Raw genomic sequence first — 24452 nt, forward strand, 5'->3', positions numbered from 1 at the left:
TAAAGCAGCAGGTCCTCCTGGTGCACATACATCTCAGGACAGCCACCTCTGTTACAGCTTTGCCAACAGAAACTGCACAGAGGCAGGCTAGCAGGGCAGGTTGCTGCAGCCAGCCTCTCCCCTGGGAACTGCTGTTTGGAGCAGGAGTGCCTGGAAGGGCTCCCCTGCCCTGCACTGCCAGGAGCGCAAAGGTACTGGCCCCATCTAGCACAACGGGGAAGCCTGAGCCGACAGAGGGTCGACCTTCCTGCCCCAGTGAGTGCATGCACGGAGGGGCTTGTTTTACCTTTCATACTGTGTCTGCAGGCCCGCTGTACTGAAGAGCTGAGTGTTTGATATTTAAGGGAGGAACAGAGATGGCTCCTCTAAGCTTCAGGCCCTGTTCTCACTCAGGCTGCCTCATGCTGGTGCTCCTAAGTATGCTCACTCTCACCTGGGCTGCTGGCACTTGATTTCTGAGTCTTCACATGCAGGTTTGTGCTCTCAATAACCAGACAGGCAGAAGCCTTAAAGGGATTGTGCCAACTTTTATTTTATTAACTTTTTTGGAAATGGGATTTGGAGAAGGGAAGGGAAGGAGATGTGCAAGGGGAAGCTGATTGTTGCAAAAGGAGATGCTTTGGATGTACACTGGCAAAGGTGTTTCTGTCTGACTGGAAACGACTGAAGCAGTAAAGCATGATGGGCAGGATGCTGCCTTGGTGGATGTGCTTGCTTTACAGAGTTTTTGGTTTTAAGGTCTACTTTGTAAGTTATTTCATATACAAAACAAAAAAGCATATTTTAGTGTCTATATATGTATTTGCATATATATATATAAGATATATATACACACACACATATTTTATATCCTTACAACTCCCAGTTCCTAAGGGCTTCAAGTCTGAAGGGTCATGTGTATATATATGCATTATAAAGAGAAATGCCAATCGACCGAGACAAGGCTTTCCTTACTGGCTATGTGATAGGTAAGTGGGCAAGACATCTTTAACTGAAATCTCACACATGTGCAGGTAAAAGGCGTCAGCCAAGCACTGAATGGCAGCCCCTGCATTGCCCTGTCCTTAGCTGTTCCCTGCAGGGGGTGGCTGCCCATGCTGTCCTGGGGATTTGGGGAGCTTACCCCTTTGGGGTTTGAAGGGGCAGAATAAAACACACTTGGTTCTGCTGCCTGTGGGTCAGGCACCCTGCATGTCAGGGCTCCTATTTCCCCATGGGGCTTCCAGTAGACTGGTTTGGTTTCTTTACCACAAAGGAGGAGGTTTGGTGGGCAAGAGGGGAAGGAGTTTGGGAGGGGAAAGACAGTCAAAATTCACCATACAATAGTTAGACAAATCTTCATAGAGGTCCATCTGCCTGCTTGCCACTTGCGTGTGCTCTCTCTCTCTTGCTCTCTCATGTTTGCTCTCATTCTCTGCAGGACGTACACTGTTGTAGGGCTAAAGGTCTCCTTCTGTCAGGCTAAGGTCAAGTCCCTGGTTGGCGGAGGGCAGTCCTTCATACGGGCCTGTCCACAGCATATTGGCAAGGGCTCAGATTAGAAGCTGCCGTCTGCACCGCTGGGTAGGTGAAGTTAGCGTGCTGCTTGGCCTTCAGCCGCAGGCTGGCCAGGCTGGAGTTGCATGTGTCCCTGTACATGTAGGGGCTGGCTGTTGAGGCGTAAGGACAGGCACTGGATGAGACAGCAGAGTTGAGGCTTGGGCTGTTCAGGTTGTTGATGTTTCCCAGGTTGTTGAGGCTGGAGGCTGGTACTCCGGTCACCGCGGAAGGGACCATGGATGAAGGCATCGTCATCGAGGCAATGGAGCTGGGTGGGGAGAACATGGGCTGGGAGGAGAGGGGACTGACATTCATGGAGTTGAAGAACGGGAAGCTCTTGGCTGAGAGTGGGCTGGTGGCGAGCCCCTTGGTGGCCCAGTTGTTGTAGGAATAGCTGGAATACATGTCATCATAAGGCTGCATCAGTCCGTTGAACTGGGCTCCGAAGCTGTTCTTGCACAGTTCAGCCTGTTGGTTCCTCTCCCGCTTCCTCCACTTAGCTCTGCGGTTTTTGAACCAGACCTGAGAGAGAGAGAGGGAGGGGATGGGAATTGCTCTAGGCTATCCCTGGAAGGGACCTTGTCCCAGTCTCTTTGCCCAGCAAGGTGAGAGCTGTTGAAGGGCTGGGAATGCTCCCAAGGAGCTGGGGGGCTGAGCATCAGGAAAGGGTTGCAGCAACATGTCTGGGCTGCAGGATCATCTCCCAGCGAGAATCACCACCTAGATCAAAACCCAACTACTGCCATTTTACAATGCACAGAATAACCCACCTCCCTCAACAAAAGGATGCCCTTTATATGGGAAAAGGGAGGAAAATGCTTGCTGTATTTCCAAGTGACCACAGCCCAGGTGGAGAGGTTGGGGTTGTGTGACTTGGGAGCAAAGTATTTGGGGGATGTGGTTTGAGAGCTGCTGAGTGGAGGAAATAACCTCTCTTGTTTTGACTTCACCTCAGGACCAGCTTGGGGTGGGATGTTAGAAGTCTGTCTTCTAACAGGAAAATCTGTTAGTGTTGGAGGCACTCAAACAGTGTAACTTCCTAGAGCACAGAAGCTGCTGGAAGGCTATTCACAGTGCTGCTAACTCATATTTCTAGTAGTAGAGAGCTCTCATTCCAGCTGGAGCCCTGCCACGCTATGCTTGTGACTGCACAGTTGTTTGGGAACCCCAAAGAGTGCCCTTCAGTAAGGCTAAGGCTGGGGGACAATGGCACTGCAAGGAAGGGATCTGCCACATTGGGGCAGCCAGCTGGTGGGGCTCTGTGGGACAGAGCCTGGGCTTTGCATCTCCCTGTGTTACTGCAAGGTGGCACTGGATGGGGAAGGCAGCACCAGCATGGGGTATGTGTGTGGCTGGATGTGCCAAATCTCTGGCATAGAGCCTGGTGAGCTGTTTTCAAGACAGGGAAATTTTCTAGTGCCCCTAATTTCTTCCTTGGTTGCGGGACAGCTTGGTGGTTTGTATCACAGCCTGCTTCCTCCCCACAAGCTTGGGCCCAGGAAGGTAGGAGGGCCGCAGTCCTACCCGGACTCGTGCCTCTGTCAGGTTGGTCCAGACTGCAATTTCCTCCCTGGTGCTCATGTCTGGGTAACGGTTTCTCTGGAAAGTGGCTTCCAGCTCCTGGAGCTGCTGGCTGGTGAAGTGTGTCCTCTGCCTCCGCTGCTTCTTCTTGAGAGAGCCGTCTTCAGGGTTGGAGTCATCTGTCTGGTTTTGCTGGGACTTCTCGGTGTCTGTGTGGAAAACAGAAAGATAGGAGAGATCCCCTGGGTTAATTTGGGTGCTCAGATGCATTTGGGCAGCCCGTCCTTGGGGCAACCAGTGCATGCTCTGTGAGGTCTCCGCAGGCTCAGTGAGGCACAGCGGCCACCAGCAGCTCCAGCTGCACCCATAGGAGTGGTCCCATCTCCCTCCCTTGCCCTTGCAAGCAGCAAAACTAATGGCCCCTTGATGCAGCACAGTTTGGCTTCGTTTAACTGCTGTAATGGATCTCAGCTTCCAAGTGACTGATTTGGATTTTCCAAAATTCCAAATTCTGGTTTTCATTTGTTGCAGTTAAGATGGGTGGTGGTGGCAGAACTTACCCAGGCCAGCGGTTTTCTACTCTGCTTAAAACTCTCTGCCTAAGGTGCCCTTTAGAAAAACTGAACATAGATTGCCACTTACAACACAGCAAAAAATCCAACAGTACTTTTTGGACAAGTGAAGGGAAAAGGCAAATTGTCAATGATAGCAAGTTAAGGAGCAATGATAGCAACCTGAGGAGCACAAATTTTTATCCTGTTTTCCTTCTTACTCCTCTACTTTCTTACTTAGGTGCACATATTTTTATTTTTAAAAAGTAGGAAAAGGCCTATCTTAGACCTTACCATGAAGTGCTCCAGCATCTCCCTGTCCTTCCACCACCGCCACCCTCCTCACTCTGAGATCCCCCTCCTAGAGGCAGCATCTTTAATTTCGTTGCCCCATAAATGAACATCTTGAAACTCTCCAGTGTTCACACTGGTATCTAACTGTAAAGTACAGCTCAGCCTCCTCCTAGGTATTAAGCCCATGACTTAATGTGGACTTTGGGCTGCTCTGGCCCAGGAGGTGGGCAGCCAGGTACTTCCCTGTGCCACGGCACCTCCTTGGGCTGTCAGTACTCTGTAAACAGGGACAGAATGCAAATATAAGTATCTTCCATCATCAAAATAAAATGTCATGTTTGAGCACTTGGGCAATCTATGGAGGACAACTACAGGGAGGAAATCTACAGCTCGTGTTTAATTCTGCTGGGAATCAAGACAAGTCACCATAGAATAATATTCAGTGAAAATGATTTCTGATGTTCACCTCCTCCTTACTCTGATCTAGAAGCAAGGTGAAGCAGTTCCAACTGAAAATCAGGTTTTCAGCAGGAAGAGGAGGCGTTCTTTTACAGTGGAAAATACTCAACTAAACTAAGTAGAAATTATTGCAAACAGTTGCCAAAGCATTGCATCTGGGAGAAGAACCTTTAAAAATCTGAGCATCATTCTGCTGAGATTCAGATTAAAGGGGTTTTTTGCTTGGTTGTGTTTTTTTTTAAGTGAAAGCTAACTTTAAAAGCTTCAAAGTCCAGAAGAACATGGAAGGCGTCTTGTACAGCCCCTTAATAGGCAAGGAAATGGTAACATGGAATACAGCTGCATGAGGGAAAAAAAGGTTCCTCAAGTCAGTTGGATGTGCTCTGCAAAAATATGCCCCATAAAAGCTAAATGGAAAAGAGAAAGTCTAAGAGAGATGTTGAAAAGTATCCAAGCCCTGACAGAGAAGGAACTCTGCTGCAGGGCAGTGCTTTAACAGAGCTCAGCAGATGCTTTAACAGAGCTCAGCCCTGGGAGATGCTTCTGTCCCAAGAACCTTGATGCCACTACCCTGTTCCTATGGCAGCGTGCTAATTCAGAAACCTCTTCCTGCTGCTCCTGGGAAAATCCTCCTTGCACCTGTCTTCCTCTAAAGGGAGCAATGATGGAGTCACAGCGAGCATTTGCAGGAGAGGTACTTGCTCTTCATGGAAGAAAGCCTGGGTGCAGTCAGAAAAGGTTTGTTTTGGAGGGTATGTGCTGCATTGACTGGAGCAATGTGGGTTCCCCATGGGCTTCCCACCAGCTGCCTCCGCTTCTGTGGCACATTTAATGCTATCCACCAGCAGAAAAGCTGATGCGAGGAGATCAAGCTCTGGCTTGATGGCCAGAGGCTATGGCTCTCAACAGCAGAGTGCAAATTGGTTCTGCTAAGCAGGAAGGTGCTGTCTCCTGTTCCCAGTGCCAGGACCAGCTCATGTTTCCATCCAGGGTGTACTCAGATGAGAAATTTCCCAGTGCATTCTTGAAACAGATGAAGCCATAGGACCTGAAAAGTGGAACAGTAGGATCTGTCTCGTGGTACTCTCCTTGTTCCCAGGAGCATCTTCACGTGGGGATCCCACATTCAACAGAACTCTTGGAAGCATGCTCTTAATAGGGTTCTGGCCAAGGAGAAAAATCTAATTTCTCTAGCTCAATGCTCTATACCAGTGTTGGAAGAGGAAGATTTCCACATTATCCATCTCTAAAACAGATTAAAAGGGGAGTGATACCACTGTGTCTGAGCTAGCTATTAGGAATGGCTCATTATAGATGAAGGGACAATGCTTGATTGGTTTGTTCATCTGCTAAGTCTGGGTTAAGAGCCCAATGCATACAGGGCATATGTTCCCACAGGAGCCCATGACAAATGCAGATTTCTGAAGGGGCTGCTGCCAAGCAGGAGTCTGTGCCCTAAGCAGGAGCTCCTGCTCAAGACTGCTTTTCTTCATGTAGGAAGAAACAAGACCGAGAGGGAAGGAGAATGGAGTGAAGGTACCACTAGCTTATGGGCTGCATCTGAGTGGAAGAGCTCACCAAGTATCTTTCTTTGGTATTCATCTTCTCTACCTTCTGGTGTAGAACTTGCCATAAATATTGTGGAGTCCAAGGAGTTGTAGGAATCCTGACCTTGAGCCTGCAGGTACATGTTCCTCTTATTGTCCTCTTTGTTTCCATACGTGCTACCTGTGGGTCTTTCTGAGCATTGCTTATAGGGAGTGTCATCTCCATTTCCCCTTCTTCTCTAGACAGGGGAAAAGTGCCCTCTGTAAATGGTGCAGAGCTTGGGCATTGCAGTGGGGACCAAAAGCATAGCAACACAGGGAAACAAGGGACCCCACACCTTCCCCATCCTTGCTCTCCCCCTGACCTGTGCTGCCTGATGAAACCTAACAAAAGAGGGTGTCACAAACTATGTCACACCATCGGAGGACATTGGATCCCTGAGAACTGCGCCCAGACAAGCAAGGTTTGTGTTCCTTCCTCAGGATCGCTTACTCTGTGGATGAAGGAAGCAGAGACAAGGAGGAGCAGGGAGGCTGCTCTCTTGAGGAGAGGCAAGAAGTGCCAGAAGTGTAGCCCTGTCGCATCCTGGGCAGACCTCGCGGTGTGCTCTGCTCTGCCCGACACTGGTGATTGTGTGGCTGCCATTGGCCTCTCTGATGTGAATGTGCAAGCTGTCAGCCTCTGCGTGCAGGTAGTGCTTACTGGCAAACACCCACCTCCCAGAACCATTTTATTTCTAGATCATTTGAGACAGTGGGGAGTGATGTAGCCAGGCACCCAGCATTTATTGTCAACCCAAAATAGGTTGTGGAATATATCTTGTGCACATTCACCCACTCAATGAAACGACTGCAGTCATAGCTGGAATTAGCTGCTCACGCCTAATGGAAAAAAAAGTCAGCTCCTAAATTGGCAGTTCTGCAGTGTGCCAGGGTGGGCTTGATCAGGAAGGCCACCTGAATGGAGATGACCGCCATGCATCCAAAGCAGCTGACAAGGAGCCACTGAGTTTGGGGATGTGCCCAACTAAGGTACGCATGTAGTGGGGAATTTGACGGGTGGATTCTCTGACCAGAGTTATCCCAGTTTAACTCCCTTCACGATACTTACTCTGGGGTATTTTAATCATTATGCTTATTAGCTTTTGCACGTGGATGAGCCTGGAGGCTTTATACAGGGAGCAGCAGGCTGTCCCCAGCCCTTGCCTCCCCTCGCACTGGCAGAAGCAGCTTTGCATTGTCGTGCCACATCCAGAGTTAACATGGGATGGAGCAGTCACAGGACAGATGCAAAATCGAGGGAAGCCACAGCATTTGGTAGTTGCTTTCTTAGCAGGTGTGAATGGTGATGTTTCTTTTTTGGAGCCTGACAAAGAATGCAGTAGGCTTGGTGTTTGTTCAGCCTTTGGGAATGGTCAGAGGCACCTCCTTGGGACAGGAGGAGCCCACGGCAGAGCCTTGCACCAAGGCACAGGTGACCAGGCTCTTTCAATGAAAGCAGGGCCAAGACAGTATTTCTCTTCCTCATTATTGCCTGAACCTGGAAAGTTCAGTCTGAGGTTAACCTGTAGCATGGGAAGATTTAACCTAAGTAATTTAAACAGTTAAAAAAACACAAAAACAAGGGCAGTTTGTAACTAGATGTAGCCTTCTGTGCATTGGATGAGATTTCCTGTGTTGTGGGGAGAGCTCTCCTGCTCTGGTGACCTGGTTTAGGTAAGTATGATAAAATCTTGGTTGAGCAGTGACCCAGCTTGCCTGACTCCCACCTGCCATGGGCTGTGCCCCCGGTCAACGGTGGCTTCCTGCAGCTGGGGCCTGGCAACCCCATCGCCAGGATGGTGCTCTCACTCTTCTGATGGTTGTCATCGTGATATGCACCCCTGTGCCTTCCCCCTGCTTGCTGGGACAGGCATGCCGCCATGGCACTGTGCTGGCTCGTGGTACAAGAGGAAGCTCAGCGTGTCCCTGGGAGCACCACAGCCAGCTCCTGCAAGCCACTGGCCATCTGGATCCACCCACAAGGACAGGTAAGGGCCTCTCTTGCATCTTGAGCCTTGCACTCACCGCTGTGGTCCTGCCCTTTGCAGCTGTGCTCGTGTTGAGGGGTTCCGGAGTCCGAGAGAGACAAGGCTGGGCTGCGAGCCTCCGCATCTGCCAGCAGGTTGAAATCCATGAGGCAGGGATGGGTGGCAGAAGAGGAGGAATCTGAAAAAGCAGCAGGCACAGGGTGATTAGGGAGATGAATCTCTGTGTGTGATCTCTCTCCACCCCCTCTGGGAAGCACTTGCCAACCCTTGAGGAAAGGTCTAGGAAAAGTAAAGGATCCCTGTGTGATCCTTGGACCCCTTCAAATTTCCTGGCTGGAAAATGGACATGCCAGGCTTTCTGCTGAGCTTCCCTATAAATCAAAGATCATCTAGTGACACTTCTATTTGCAGCCTTCAGAGAAAGAGCCTCCAATTTATAGGTGACATTCAGACTGAAATAGCAACACTGGGAGCATGCTGTGTAACTGAGATCTGAGGAAGTGGTTCTGGGCCAGCCAAGGGCTGTTAGCACCCTCCCCAGACATCCCGCCTCTCCCATCCTCCCTGCCCAGCTTCCCTCCTCTTTCTCCCTTGCTCCTCTGCAAACTGGTCAAACCCAAGTAAAGCTGTCCAGAAAGCACTAACATAGGTGTACGCGCACACATCCCGAAAGAAAGTACTCCTATGTGTGGCACTGATGGGAAGGCATGTGTGCCTGCACAGCAAATGCTGTGAGCAGGGACCCAGGCAGTGCAAGTGGACTCATTTGGGGTACATAAGGACCTCTGGAGCCTGAATTAACACAGGAATTGCATTACACACCCTAGGGTGCCTGGGAATGAGTGATCCTGTCTGCAGCAGCAGCTTGCTTCCAGTCTTGGGTCATCCTGGCTGAAGGCTCCCTGTGTCCCGTTAAGTGACTCTGTGTCCATAAGCCACCTCCCCTGGCTGAAAACATACCAGCTGGGAAGTTGGCGATGCTGTTCCCTGCAACTGCAGGTACCACTGGGACTCCTCCCCCACCTCTTTTCACACCTCTCTGTCCCAGGATTAGTTATTCTCATCATGCTCTTCCTCAGGGCCCCCACATCCTTCACCTGTATTGCCCAGAAGAGCTTGGCTGAGAGCAACACTTCGTTCTGGACCAAAGTGGACACTCATGAAGAGGCAGGCACGAAGCAGTAAGTGCTACAAGCCCAGTCACATCACCTTGGAAAGGTGAGCTGGCCCCGTGTCAGCCCTTAACCTCAGTTTCAGATCATAACCCTGCCATATGCAGGACAATGCATTGCCACCAATGCAGGTGTAATGGTTTCTGAAGGCTGGATTGTTTTGAGGGGACCACACCAGCTCCTGAAACTCTGGTCAAACAAGTTAATACCTCCTTCCCAGCTAGGGAGCCTCTCACTCTAAAAAATAACAGTAGCTGGTGCACTGTGCTAGGATCTGGGACCCCTGGATTTAGGGGCATTTGAATCAGGCATCTGGGGCTTCCAAATTGCAGGTGGAGATCAGTTCTGAAGACTGTATTCTAACTGGTGAAGGATTGCCCAGCCCCTCAAATCCGTATGTGTTGGGGAAGGAGCCTGCTGAAGGTAGTGTTTCAACTGGACTGCACTAGCGTTTAGACATGTAAACAGAGATTAATCGCATAGCTGTTGCACCTCCTTTAGAGGTGGATGACAGTGACTAAGAATGTATTTTCAGAGCTGTCTAAAACCTCCTGTCGATTTGAGCAGGGCTGCCACCAGGGCCCTTGGCAAGCCTGACCCCCACACCTGCAGCGTGCTTCCTGGGCCATGGTGAGAGGGCAGGGAGCCATTTCTAACAGTTATTTGCCTGGTTTCTGCAGCAGATCTCACTCACAAAACCACCAGCAGTTTCCCTCACTCTCCCCTTCACACAACCTCCATCCCCAGCCTTTCCCAGGCACTGACGAATCTGTCTCGACACTGGCCTCAATCAGCACTCTCTGATGTGGCTAATGAAGGCACCTGGTGCTGGTTTCCCTGACCTTTGCCATGCTCCGGGTTTCTCCTGTGGGAGAGAAGTAGCAGGGGTTCCATCTTTGCTGTGAGGCTGGTTTCCATTTCCACCTTGCAGTGAGCCTGACCTTTGATGTCCACCGGCTGTGCAAGCTCCTGGCAGAAGCAGGGCACAGCCCTATTGCTTTTTGCCATGTGTACGTACACGAAGTGATGTGACAGGGGCTGTGTTTTCTTTAATACCTTTGCATGAAGTAGGGGGAGTCCATCTGCTGCTGATATTGCCACGGCTTTTAGCATTACTCTTAGAATTATGCAGAAACGCGCAGTGAATTAATTCCATGGATTAAGTCTTGATTAAGATGTGTGTCACTTTGCTGTCTCAGAATTTATTAAGAGCCCTTCTTGAGGCGGCGGCAGATGGAATTTCTGCCCAATGTTTGTAGATGATAATTTCCCCCCTTCTACAGCCATTTGCATATGATTGCATCTGTCAAGCACAATTTCCTCTCTTCTAGGGCTTGACTCTGTACTGGACCAGATTTAAGGAGGAATTCAGACTCCTGCCTTGCTGTAACTGAAGGACAGTGTCCTCCTGCACAGGGTCCTGTTTGCTTTAGGACTCTTTTTGCACATCTTGCATTGCTTTCATCTGTGCAAACTAGAGCAGAGATGGGAAAACCAGGGTTCCATAAGCGTAAATTACAACACAAGGTACAAGGCTCAGGGGAACCCAGTCCCAGTATTGAAAATTCATGCCCCATCCTGAACTGCACCAGTGTAGCGGTTATGAGGTTGATCCAAGCTGCTGGGCACAACAACAAGCAGCAGCAGCTGCTTGGCCTGCTTCAGAGATGCAGTGGGCACCTAGAGTCAAACTGGTTTTAAAGTGTGGCCTGTATTCAAGTTGAAACTGGGAAGTGTGGCTCAGAACAAGTTTGCTTTTTGAAATGAATTTAAAACTAGGAGGATTTCAGAGAGAAGATTTTGTATGTATATATATATATAATTACAAACCTATTGCATGTGCCCTATGTGGTGGCATCAAGGAAGGCCTTCTCAGCAGGTCGCAGAGAAGCAAAAGCAAAGGGAGATGGGGGTCTGCTCAGCGTGGTTATGGAGTACCACAGGAAAAGTCTGCAATGAGGACAGCACATGAGCTCTGTACCAATGTATTTACCCAGAGGTAACCCCATGCCACGGACACAAAAGGCTGTAGGTATTATTCCAGATTATACAGCCCTTTCAGATTTAATTAAAGGAGCTTTCTTCTACATTGGCTAGACTGCACTCTAGGCAGAGACATTAAGCAACCTTCATGGCTAAACCTTCATGGCATTTCTACTAAGTTGTTTGCCTGGTCTCAGGGAGTTACTGAAATTGGCACCTCAAAAATGTCTTTAGACAAAATAAAATTTATGATCTCCATCTGAATCTTCATCTCACTTTCTTTTAACATAAAAGAATGATTTCTTTAGAGACAGCTCCTATACTAACAACATGCAGCCAGGCTTCTCAGAGGTTTCAGTTTTGTAAAACTCCTCCTATCAACATACGTAACTGCTCTCAAGATAAAGTTTCCTAAATCCATAACAAGCATACCTTTTCTTCCAGTCGCTACACATGCGCATCCTCTCCCTGGCGACTGTGCAATTGCACCAGCAGCCACCTGCGCAGGGCCCTTCAGCTGGACGGGGAGCTGCCATCCTGCCCCACAGGCAGGGTGGAGGGCAGGGGGAAGAGAGTAACTCTTACTCTAGGCTTTTTCTCCTTTCAAATTCACCCCCTTTCTATTTCTGCATCAATGCCAGGCTGCCCAAGCCAGGGCCATTGGGGCAGGAGGAAAAGTGCAACCTTGTTTACCCAAAAAGAGCAAGCAAGGGTCCCTGTGACCTCTTTCCTGGTTCTCAGTAATATGCTGCTCCATCACCTGGGAGCAAAGATGCCTTTGCTTGTTTGGGCTTTTTTTTAGAGGCGTGGAAGAAACATAAAGGCTGACTGTGACCAAGTAAGGCTAATTACAGTGGTGGCTTTTGCGATGTGGATGTTGCCTGCTGAGAGCTGCCTTCAGATTGACAAGTGCTTGCTGCTCAACTCCCTGCACTACCATTGGGGAGCAGGCTACCTGCTGAACCTGCTTTGGCAGGTTGATTTGGAGGGGAAAAGCTGTCTCTTGGGTTGTTTTGATGTTATCTGCCTTCCCATGGGCATGCAGAGGTGCTTCAGCAGGAACCTGATACTTGGTGTCCATAGGCAGCAGCGCATGGGCCACTGGTGACTCACGGGCAAGAGGGAAGCCCAGATGGCCAAGCTTCCTCCAGCAGATTGGCACAGCCCCATGGACCTGTGAGCTTGCCCTGCTGCCTCTGGCCAGGGCCATGGTAGCTGCAGCCTCTGCTTGGGATTGCTCATCTGCACAAAGGGTTCAGGGTTATCCCTCAGGCTGAAAAGTGCTCTGCAATCAGTTGGGAAGGTGGTTTCTTTTCCTTCTTCCATCCCCTGAGGTTAAGGTATGATGTTACACTAGATGTCTTAGGGTCAGGGCTGTCTCTTCCTGTTCCATCAATCCCATAAATTAGATTCCTGGGAGTAACTAGATTCCTGATGGAGTCTAGCCGATTGCTTTACTCCTCTCATGCTCATGTTCCCTGTGTGCTGGCTGGATTTTAGCAGAGATAAACATTTGGGACTCTAACTGTACATTTTTAGGAAGATGATCTGCCTCTCTGCTTTGGTGCCTAGAAGGGTCTGAGCTAATGTGAAGCAGCCCCTGCCTCTTCTGCACCATGTAAAAGGGGAAGGGGCTGAAGCTGCACCTGTCCCGTCCTGGAAGTGCATTTTGTTCTCCAGATACATGCGTTTGTTCAGGGGATGATGCCAGCAGGGTGCCTGTGGGCTGGGATTTCAAGTGCCACAGTCTGCACAGCACATGAAATCACACAGTGACTCAAGAGCCAGGCTCTCTTTGCTGGCCGACCTAAAGGGGCTCTTTCCCTGCAGCTAGAAAGCAAAAAGGATGGGACACAAGACAAGAGTTAATCTTCACTTCCTCAAGACTACAGAACTACAACTGTGGAGAGACCAGGGTCACCACCCACTGCTAAACATCTCAGTGTAGCTTTGAGTCTCTAATCTTAATGGAATTGCAGCAGGAACCAAGAGTGACCATTAATCACTGGAAGATAAACAGCAGCAGCCAGCCAGTGACCCAGAGCACAGAGCCATTACAGGACAGGAGAGCAAGCTGCCTGCCTCCAAAAACTTCAGGCTGTGCACAGCCCCAGGCTGGCTGAGCAGCGCTTTCGGGCGCACGCTCATAAATGGATCATCAACCTCCAGCAAGGGCTGAGTCACAGGTTATAATAAACTTTGTTTCTCGATTTAGTCCTTGCAGATGGGCACTAACACCTGAGCTCTGGTGCTTTGTGGTTTCCTAGCAGGGTGTGCTGCTTTGAAGCCTGGAACATGGTTTGTGGGTTTTTTCCTCCCATGAGTAGGAACTGCCAGAGCTCCTTGAGGAGCTTAGTATCTTACTGCTGTTGGAGCAAGTTGCCTGGACTGTCTGGCACTGCCCCGCACACGTTCCGGGCTGTAAGAACATTGAAGGCAGTGCATGTTGCCATGCTAACTGCAGCAGCCCAGGCCCTTGCTGACAGGCTTCCTCCCCGAAGCTGGCAGCACAGGCTGGCTTTCTGGGGAGGGTGTCCAGGCTGTTTCCACTCTCTTCTCTTTTTGTGCATGGCTCCACAGAGAAGTTCCTGATAACAGAAGGCAGGGAGAGGATGGGGAGATAAGGTGCTGTCACTGACTTGGCTTATAATGTAGGTAAAACCACTCGGCTGTTCTGGGACTCCATCCTTCATCTCAGAAATTATGTTAATGAGCCAATCTGAGCTGGTAGAGGCAATGAAGCAAAATTCCTCTAAGTGCTTCCAGATCCTCAGATAAGAGGTGCTAGGGAAATGCCCGGCCTTGCTAGACACTGCCTAATGCATTCCCTGGGGGCTGGTGGCAGCCTGTAAGGTGAGAGCAAGCCGCTTGCTTCCTCTGCTTTGACAAGAGCCTCCAGCTGTGGAGGAGGGTGATGGCTGAAACCGCTGCTCTGGGCAGCAGAGGGTTAATAAATTGCCCGTATTCCGGAGGATTATCGCAGTGGAAATGTCCCAAGGATTGACAGCTCTATACCCATGTCCGCAGCAAAAAAAGCCCACAATGGAATGTGTCCTGTTCGCTTATTTGATGGGCCGCACCATGCCCCTGCGCTGGGAAGAGCCCTGATGTAACCATGCACCGTACATAACACATCATCCTCCCCAATGGGTGTGTCTGTGGCCCCCAGACTGGACTGGTGCAGATCCAGCTGAGCTAAAGCATGGGGAAACTTGCTTTGGCTTGGCTTAAAGCAAGCTATTTGCACTAGTATCTTTGAAGGCCGGTGCTGCCCTTAGCCTGCCTGGATGGTTTTTGAAATGGCACTCAGAATTTGGAAGTGAAGAGCTAATCCTAACACAGAAGGAAAGTTCTGCCAGACTTTCTTCAAAGTTTTTTTTTCCTAAACGAAACTTTTGTATTTTTTGCATTCTTGTAAGCATTGCACTGCAGGTCTCGCCATGTCTGGCTGGATTTGTGCTATCCCTTAGATGCTCTGCCTCAGCAAGGCTTTCAACACCTTGGCTCCATCAGCCAGGACTGAGATTTTCTTTCTGACAGACTATATAGTTGTATTAATAAACCCATGCTTTGTTATGGCTTGTTTGTTAGACATCTGGAACAAAATAAATCAGGAAAGGTTTGATTTTGCCCAAATGAATAGCAATTGCACAAAGTTGCTGGTGCGGTGAGGCTCCATGATGCAGGAGTGCTGGGAGCGAGAACGTGGTCTGTAATTACACGGGAAGAAAAGTCCTTCAGGGAAATTAATCCCTTTGCTTTGGTGAAGGGAGCAAATAGACTAATTTCAGTAAGAAATTTTGCCTGAGAGAATCTCACAACCAAAACAAAGAACCCACTAACACAGAGCACTGGTATTGGCCTGGCCTGGACGTACGCACCCCACTCATCCCTGCCTGCCCTTGCCTGTTCTCGCAGCCCCCACAGGCTGGCTTCAGAGCTCCCCATGCCAGCGCTGCGGGATCTGCCGGCATCTTCACAGGAGAAATAGCTGCACAGCCACAGCATGCGAGGGACCGTGATGTTCCCTTGCACCCACAAGCTGAGCAGCAGTGTGGCTGGGAGCAAGATGAGGCAGCTGCAATCCAGGATCCCGGGCAGGAGTGAGAGGCATGGGCAGCCTGCCTGCAGCTTGGGGGAGGGACATGCACTGCTCGCACAGCAGCAAAGGGCAGCAGGGCCTTGCACCAGCAGATCATATGTGTTGCTGTATTTACTTGGGTGATTGTATGAATTTGACTAATTATTCTGGCAGTCAAAGGAAACTGGTCTGATTCCTGTGGGGGCTGCACTCGTAGCAACATGGCAGAGTCATTTCTGTATCTCTGTGGCTATAAAGTTGGCCCGTTTTAGGGAGGCTCAGATACCAAGATTAAGGACTGGAGCTCTATGACTCCAGCTGCTGTCAGGAGTTTTGTATGCAGATGGAGGGCAGCAGATGACTCAAGACATTACCAAAGATGTAAATGATTCTCACAATTAGTAAACAAGCTCAAGAAAGCCCCTAATCAAGCGGGTGATGCAGGGGGTTGAAGGTCAGGAAGGATCCCGCCATGCTGTCGGCACGTCACAACCTTATGGCTGGCTGACCTCAATGCGCTGTTGAGCTGCCCGCATCCGCCATCCCTCAGCATTTCTGCTAGAAATCCCTTCTGGAGAAGTTCGACTTGATCATAAACATTTGTTCTGTGACAAAACTTGGCAAAACCGACAGCTAGAAAGAAGCTTTTTTTTGAGGGGGGTGGGGGGTGGTGCTGGATCATTGTTTTGAAACAACCTGGTGGAGCCCAGAGGGTTGCAGGGCTGCAAAGGGAAAAGTAGCTACTGCTTAAGGGTGCTGTGACTGCCCCGCCAGCCACCGTGGCTAACAAGCAGCCCTGTTGGCTAAGACAACGAGAGCCCAGAAGTGCCTGGCTCGCTCCAAGGGATGTGTTGTCTCACAGTGGAAACCCGCAACGCCGGAGGGAGCCGATGTCTGCTGTGCCTGGCTGTAAGGTTTCCTGATGATTTGTCTTTTTTTTTTTTCCCCCCCAAGCAATTTATATTTAATTTTTTTTTTTTTTAAGCTTTCTGGCAGGAAAACCCTTGCAGGACACAGGCTTCCATGAATAAAACAAACGGATGATCTCAGCCCACAGTATTGCTCCCCTCTTCCTTGGGATACTGTGGCTGTAGGGCTGGGGCAGGGGGAGGGTGGCTCTGGGATGGATGCTTGAGCTTGCCCCCCCCCCACCCCCGCCCCGCATCTGCCTTTATGGACCTTGCAACATGCCCTGAAGGTCAGCCTGTTTACCCAGACATTGTTTGAAGGGTGCTGAGGGAGGCGATCAGCCCTCCCCACTGCAAACACTGCTGGGGCTGATCCTGCAGCGTTTTGCAAGCAGCCTGTACTGGCAGGATCAGGCCCGCGGACTGCCTGGTTTTCATGCAGTGTGCCGGCAACGAACAGTTAAATTGTGCATATAAGGGGCAACGAAGAACGACTGGTGGGCAATCAGGGAAGGCTGGCAGCCCTCTGTCCCCACAGTCTCTCATCCAGGTGCCCTGCTTGGGGCCGTGGCAAACTGCTCTGTCCCTAAATTTGGGGGCACAACAGACATCACAAGCAGCAAAACAAGAGGTTTGAATTTCAGGATCCTGAAATGCACTGTGCTGCCTACGGACTGTATACGAAGTCTGGTTTTTTTTTTCTTCTCCCCGCAAATCCTTCATTTTTCTATCTGCTAAAGGCTGCATCCCAGGCAGAGCCTTGGGAGGTACGCAGTTTGGGTGGGTAGGAAAGCAAGCTGCAGAGCCCTAATTACTCATCCAGCCTGGCCCTCCGGCAATCCCATCAAAGCTGTTCAGAGAGAAAAGGGACGGGGCAGAGGGAAGTGAGCTGTCTCAAAACACTGCGGCTTGGGTCACATCACCTCCCTTCAATCGCCCAGCCAGCCTGCCTGCGCTGGGGATGGGGACCTTACACCCAGAAATACCTCTGCCTCACCCAGCCGCCTGCAACAGTCCTGCCAGCAAAACCCACCTGCAGCTCTAGGGTAGTGGGAACAGCCTCCACAGCCTCCCAACGTGGCTGGGGACTAGGGGCACATCTGAACTCAAGCACTGTGCTTTTCTTAAACACTGCTAATAAAACTCACCCAACACAAATTAAGCTGCAAAAACCTTTTAAATGGACACAAAAGTGCATATTGTTCATCACTTTGGAATTTCTCCCTGGTTAGGTATGGATCCATACCCAGACTGACCCTTATGGCTCAGTTAATTTAGCTTAAAGATTTAATTTTTTTTTGTTCTTAAATCACCCTGATACATCCAGTTCTCTAGAAAGTCTAGTATTTTGGAGAAAAACTTCCATGAATTTACTTTAAAAAATAACCTTGCAATAAATGCATACCAAAAAAACCTAAAACCAACCCCAACTTGCAGAACTGGAAGTTGGAATATTGTGGCACCAAAAATAAAACTGATGGAACAAAAAGGGAATTTCATGTGGTTTTCATTGTCAAGTCTAAGCTCAGAAACAAACAGGAAATAAAAATGGCTAAAACAAAAGAGATTTCTTTTAAAGTGTGTTCAAATCTAAGTGGGGAACTGCTTTATTTGGGAGGGATTCTCTGTTTATTTGTTTTTCAGAAAGAGGAGTAAATAACGTCCACGCACAGACAGGTCAACTTGATTTACAGTTAAATCCTCAAGCTTCTCACTGGTCATTTAGAATAAGCTTTTTTAAGAAAATTAGACTCACATAAGTGGCAGCACTGGAAGCAGAAAAGGCAATGAAGGGGTGATTCTGTTTGAAAAGGAATGAAGAGGGAGAAAGAGAGGCAAAAGTAACCACACATTCTCCCATCATTCGTTTTATTTCATCTTTGTACTTTTTCAGTTTTTACAGATAGCTCTGCAGGTGCTAAGCCTTCCAGCCCATACCATCCCACTGAAGTTCCAAGTAGCAAATAAATGTATTTAATAAGACTAGTCTGCAGGATCGAGGCTATGTGAAATAGAGCAGCATACATCCTATATCCTGCAGACAGAAGTGTTTCCTAGGGTCTCAAATTTGAGATTGTGGAACTTGTTTCATAGGGGTTTACAAACAGGTGTCTCAGTAACAGTAGCCCTGATGGTGATTTTGAAGGGTTAATTTAATGCAGGCAAGACCCAGCTCCCCATATCAGCTGAGATCCCCAGCAGTTACACCCTTGTTAATTCATCTCTGAACACTTCGAACAGTTGAAAAATCAGGTGGAAAAAATTAATAGCAGCTTCTGCAAATTCAGCTCTGGTTTCCTGCCTCTTTTGCACTAGTTAACAGGGTGTAAATGTTTATTTTCTTGTGGAGCTGTGGTCTGGGAGATAGTGAAGAGCATTGGATTGAGGGTCAAGGGACAGAGGTTGTATTTCTGGCTGAGATCAGATCAAGTAATTCTGCCAGTTTCTCCTCTGCACAGCACGGATATTTCCCTTCGTGCTAAAGCATTCACAGATCCACCTATGGAAAGACTAGGTAGCTCCCAAGGAGAGACTTTGTAACTTGCAGCTCTTCAGAAATGAGGGCTCTAAGCTTGAACTTGTACCCTGCAAAATCAGCAAGAAATCTCCTGTTCAGTGTGCAGAGGACTGGCCCTCTTCCCAAATCTGCTGGGCAATACTCTGACACGAGTGGGGAGGGAAGAGGGGAAACTCCCTTGCTCACTCCCCATCTCTTTTTAAAGCCTAATAGTAACAGAAACATTTCTCAGCTTCTGCCCAGCTAGATCTCCTAGTACCTTCCTGAAAACCACTTCTAATATTTAATTGTTACTGAAAAAACAACAGATCCATCATCACTGACCATCCCATGGGAATTCACGGCTCTGGCCAGGCTGCCGTACCTGTCCTTCTCCAGGGTCAGGAGAGAAGGATTTCAAGCAAATCCTTTCCCACAGAAGCAACCCCCTCTACACTGAGTCCAGCCCCAGTCCCTTATGCTGCCGAGCCTCCAGAAACAGCCCGTGGACTCCCTTAAATGCCCCAAGGAAGCCCAGAGCTAATAACCAGCTTCATTCAATTCCCAGTCACATTATTATCCAATCTGCCAGAGGCATTAATATTCAGAGGTGAGGCGGGAGGAGGGCAGGGGTGCTGGTGACGGGGAACGGCACACAAAGGGGAGGAAGAGAAATGCGGCAGGCTGGCCTCAGAAATCATCTTTCTCCAGTCGTCTGAAACCCCAGCCCATTTCAGCTGGTTGTTGACAAGAGAGGGTTTTTCCTATGGTCTCAGCACTAACTTCAATGCCAGTTGGTAGAGGCTGTCCCTCTGCCAACAGCAAATGCCCAGGCTTGGCACGGGCTGATGCCCTCAGCCCCGGCAGCCCACAGCAGGAGGGAGAGCTTTGCCCCGTCTGCCATCAGACCCTAAGTAAATAGCAGTCTCCAGTTTTCAAACAGACAGATTATGACTGAGCCTGCTCAGAGACACCACAGCCTCCCATTTCTGACTCCCCTCTCTCCATGGCTGGCCCCAAAGTCTCATCCCACTGCCTTCCTGATGCAGGGCACACAGCATGAGACCACTGGTCTTCCCCATGTGGAATTTCATTTCCAGCCCAGGTACCTCCCCTGTTCCTAGTGCTGGGACACATGTGCCAGGTCACGAGACAGACCTCATGTCCCCAGCTCATCTCATCTTCCTTTTGGAGCAGTCTCCTAGATCAGGTTTCAGGCTTTTTCTTTTTGGCAGTCTCCAAAGTCAGCCTCACCTCTCAATCTCAAGGTTTTGGGTAGCAATCTGACAAAGAGAGATGATGCCACTCTTTTTTGCCAACTATACATAGGTTACATTAACCTATACTTTTGCAATCCAGTCACAATTTGCAGATCTATTAATTGCCTGAATTAGGCTCTTATAAAAATGTAATAGATATTAAGTGAGGCTTGCGACAGTTTGTCTGCCAGAGAGAGATACTGGTTTTTAAACCAGTGCCTTGGACAGGAGACAACTCAGGAATATAGGTGGGCTTCCATGGAGGGAGCCTGGGCTGCAGGTCACACAAGCCCAGTAACACCACTAACAGCAGAAAAACCACCACCCTCATCCAGACCCCTTTCCAGGCTATCGGGAAAGTCATCTCCCCATGAGGGCTCCCTGTAAGAACTACCAGGCATGGCGCGACCATTTGCTAATAAAAAAAAAAAAAAAAAAAAAAAAAAAAAATCAAACCCTGCTCTGCTTCTGCAGACATTTGTAGGAACTGAAAGCAGCTACTATGATCTGCTGGTCCCTCAGGAGCCAGCAGGCAGCTCTTTGTCCCTCACAGCAAGGCACCATCGAAGCCTGCACAAACACCCATTCCTCTAGCTACATCGATAGGCCAAGGGGCTGGGAGGGAGCCCCAGGACCCAGGGAGACAGACCCTTATCCCATCACCAAAAAGGTGGTCCTTTCCCTGCCTTTGGAAGGTGGGCCAGGAACAGGGGTGACACTCCTGAAAGGCACCTTCCTGAGCTGCTGCTTTTAGCACCTCCCGAAATTGTAGAGGGGATAGAGCCATTTCATCCCTAGCATGCTCCAGGTCACGGGTCAGGCGTGCAGCACCCACAAACTTGTCTGGGGGATGTCAAATTCCCCTCTTAGCCTTCAGCACTGTTTTCTACTTTAAAAAGTGCACGGACCACAGGCCCCTCGGTCAAGAGGCTGCCTCCCTCTAAGGTGAGGGAAGGGGGAGGCAGGTGAGGGACTGGTTTCGATTCCTGCACCTCCAGCTCGAAGCACCAGCCGGGTGCGGTGGCTGGGGGCTCTGCCGCGCCCCGGCCCCAGCGGGCCCCTCTGCGGCCGCCCCTGCGGAGCCGAGCTCTGCACCTCGCAACCCGCCGGGCTGGGCGGGAAAGGTGAGCGGCGCCCCGGGAGCTCCGGCCGGGGCACTACTGCTCCGGGCTGCCTAGCCCCGCCGGGGCCGGGCTTGGAGGGGCTGCACCGACCCCCGTCAACGCCTCTGCAGGGCGCTGGCGCTGCCCGGGGGGAGCCAGCCCCCTCAGCTGTCCAGCCGCGGGGGCGCCGGGAGAGGGGCCGACAGGTGTGCCTCGATCGGCGGCACCGGGCCCGCCGCCCCCCTCCGGGGCCCCGCCGCCCCCCCCCTCCCCAGCCCGCTCCAGCAGCTGCGGCGGAACGCGGGCGTCGGCCCCCGCCCCGGCCGTCCTCCCCCGCCAGAGCCGCGGCCAGCCGGGGCGAAGCCGTCCCCCTCTCCAGCTCCGAGGAGGAGGAGGGGGGGGGGGGAAGGACGTGGGGGTGCCGCGCCGGCGGGCTGGACCTTCCCCCGGGGCCGCAGTCGTTGAGCGGGGAATAGCCGGGAGAGCGGCCGGTACCGGGCTTCGCCGGCTGCCCGCTTTGGTCGGCCGGGCTCCCCGGGCGCCCGGCGGTACTGAGGGACGCCGGTTTGCACCGTGCCCCGGCGCCGGGGAGGCGGTGGAGCCCGTGCAAGTCCTCGGAGGTCCGATTGCCGGCTCTGCCCGCAGCCTCCCGGCGCCGAGCGGCCCCGCTCCGCCGGGGCGGCTCGGAGCTCCCGACGGAGCCGCCGCGGGGGTCGGCGCTCCCCCAGCTCCTTCACCCGCAGCCCAGTCAGGTCTGTTACTCCCGGTCGGGTCCCCGGGAGCCTCGACCACCGGTACGCAGCAGCCAGCGCCGTCCCGGGGCAGGTTCGCCCCGTCCGCGGGGCCCGGCTCGCCCTCTCCCCGGCGCTGCAGGGAGGTCGGCTCTGCTGTAAACAGGAGCCAGCCCGTTACATAAATATCATTTATCCAACTGTCCAAAAGACGTCGGGCTGCCTTCCTTTTTTTCCCGGCGACGTCTCCTCGCTTCTGCTCCCCGCGCCCTTCTGCCCCGGACCCTGCAGACAGCTGAGCCGCAGCCCGCAGCGCCGTTATTTACAGCGAGCCTCAGCTAATTTAAACAGCCCCTGCCCCGCTCGCCCGAGTGGAAAATGACTAAGTTTAGTAACGGCGAGAGGCTCCGGCAGCGGCTGCAGAGAGGAGCCCGCGACGGTTCCGAGGTGGCGGCCGGGGCTGCTGCGGGCAGGGGGCCGCCGGGCCCAGCAAGGGCAGAGTGGGGGAAGCGCCGCGCCCCGCCGCCGGGCGGGCAGCGGTCGCGGCAGCGCCGGGGACGCAGCTCCGCCGCACGCGGCCCTGGGACCCTTTCTGGACGGCAGGGCAGGGCTCCATCCGTCTGCTCTCCCCATGCCCCTGGCTGCCGCCCCTTGCCCCGGTCGAGAGCGGGGTTTCCTCCGCGTTGCCAGGCAGAGCGCGCCGAGCCGCCCCGCCGGGGATGCTCCTACCCCGCCCCAGAGTCGGAAGGGCTGCGGCCGGCCGGCGCCGCACGCCCGGGCCGGCACCGAGGGGAAAAAAGGGGGTAACGCCTGCCGGGAGGCCGGGGACGGAGGGGCACTTACAGCGGCTCCAGATGCGGGCTCGGCTGGGCGGCCTTAATCCTGCGAGCGGGGCGAAACTGGCCCCCGCCTCGCGTCCCGGGCTGCTCTGCCGCTGTCAGAAAGTAAATCCGCCCGGCTCCCCGGGCACCGTGCGCCTCGCTGCCGGCCCGCGGCTTACGGGGAGGGCGGAGACGGAGGGCGCCAGCCGACTGCCTCCCATTCACCCCGGCCATTCACTTTATGGCGGGCGGCCGGCGCCCCCCGCCAGCTGCACCGGGCGCCCCGCTCCCGCCCGCCCCATTCCAGCTGCGCGCCCGCCGCCGCCCGCCCCGTCCAGCACCGCCCGCCCCGTCCCCGCCCCGCGCTCCCACCGCCCAATCGCCCCGCGCCTCATTTACATCCCGCCGCGCCCCGGCCCCCCGACTGGCCGAGGAAGGCGGTAGGCCCCGCCCCCGGCCCCTCCCCGGCCCGCCGCCGCGGGGCCGCCGCCCCGGCCGCGCCAGGGCCGGGGGAGCGGTCCCTGCCGGCCCGCCCCGGGCGCACACGGAGGGTCCGTGTGTGCCTGTACGCGTGTGTGTGCACGCTTACATAGCGTTGTCGTCGCTGCCGTCACCGTCGCCTGCGCGCCTCGCTCACCGCCTGGCGACCCGGCACCCCGGGGCCCGTGCTGGGCATCCGCTCCGCTCAGCGCCGGCGCGGCGAGCCCGCTCGGGCTTTACGGCTCTAGAGCCACCAGCCAGGCGGGGTTTTCGGGGGGGAGCCGAGTCCGCAGTCGGTGCCGGAAACGTTCCCCTGCACGATGGGCCAGCGGTTGCAAGGGATGCTAATTACCGGCTAATTACCGCACGCGCTGTTGCGGCTCCCGGCCGTACCGAGAAGCGCTCCTCTGCACCGCCGCGCCGCTCTTCCCGGGACGCGGGGGCTGCCGGCTGTGCGGGGAACACCGCGCTCCCGCCCGCTGACAGCTCCCTGGGATCCCACATGCTACTTGTAGCTTCGGCTCCAGCCCGGCTCCTACCGAAGTTCATGGCAAAATCCCTGTGCAGCGGTGCAGGGTGCGATCCCTCCCTGAAATGACCGCAGCTGCTCGTCCCCGCTACCGCAAGCCTTGGCCGTGTTGGCATACACATTTCGCTCCAAGCAGACACGTCCCCTCTCTCGCGTGCTCACAGGGAGAGGTTTGCAGAAGCCGAGCTTGGCCTCTCCATCCTGCTCCGGGATGCCTGAGCCCAGGGGAGAGGTTTATCCCTGCCAGGCTCTTACGGAGCTGGACGCGTGATTCTACGGTCTGATTTTCTTGAGGTCATTTCCATGTCAACCTGCTCTCCAATTTATGATGCCAAAGGTCACCCTCAAGCTCTTCCACTGACATGTTTTAGAGATTAGGAAATAATGTTGTGAGAGCAGGAGTGAATTTTAACCCTGGGTGATTTACGAGCCATATTTAGGGAGCCTGCTAAATGCATAACGTGGCATATAGATATGTATGGGAAGACAAATGCACACGAAGAAGCATGGCATGTAAAGAGAGGTTAAGTAGACTCAGGCATTATGGATTACAGTTCAAAAACATGCACAAACACGTTAATTCAGTAGAAACGTAGAGAGTTTAAAAGGAGTCACAATGTTGACATGCTTCTGAGAAATTACTGTATTTTTTTAATGGTAGCAATCTGAGGTTTCTGTTTGCCTTATTGCTTTTTTGCCTGAAAAAAAAAAAAATGACAGCAAACTAGACCACATCTTTTTTCAGCCCCGATTTTAATCCATCCCAGCATAGGCTTGTCTCCATCAAGAGAAGCAGACACAGGATAGCAGCACTAGCACTTTCCACGGGGCAGTCTGTCTCTATCACTACATGCCTCAGGGAAGCTGAAAACCCCACTCAAGCTCTGCAGCAATGAAGGGACCATATTTTGAATCACCCCCCTATCCCTCCAAACCTTTCACCATCA

General features: G+C 52.2%; 1 protein-coding gene across 1 annotated transcript; it reads right to left on the minus strand.

The window, feature by feature from the left end:
• Positions 1 to 761: 761 nt before the first annotated feature.
• PITX3 (paired like homeodomain 3) lies at positions 762 to 22591 on the minus strand. The gene is made up of 4 exons (XM_074907332.1): positions 22519 to 22591; positions 7979 to 8119; positions 3064 to 3269; positions 762 to 2061 (listed from the first exon to the last, which is right to left on the minus strand). The coding sequence occupies exons 2-4, from the start codon at positions 8085 to 8087 to the stop codon at positions 1498 to 1500; spliced, it is 879 nt and encodes a 292-aa protein (XP_074763433.1). The 5' UTR covers positions 8088 to 8119; positions 22519 to 22591; the 3' UTR covers positions 762 to 1497.
• Between the last annotated feature and the right edge of the window lie 1861 nt (positions 22592 to 24452).

Source organism: Athene noctua, chromosome 5, assembly GCF_965140245.1.
Source record: "Athene noctua chromosome 5, bAthNoc1.hap1.1, whole genome shotgun sequence".
NCBI lineage: Eukaryota > Metazoa > Chordata > Aves > Strigiformes > Strigidae > Athene > Athene noctua.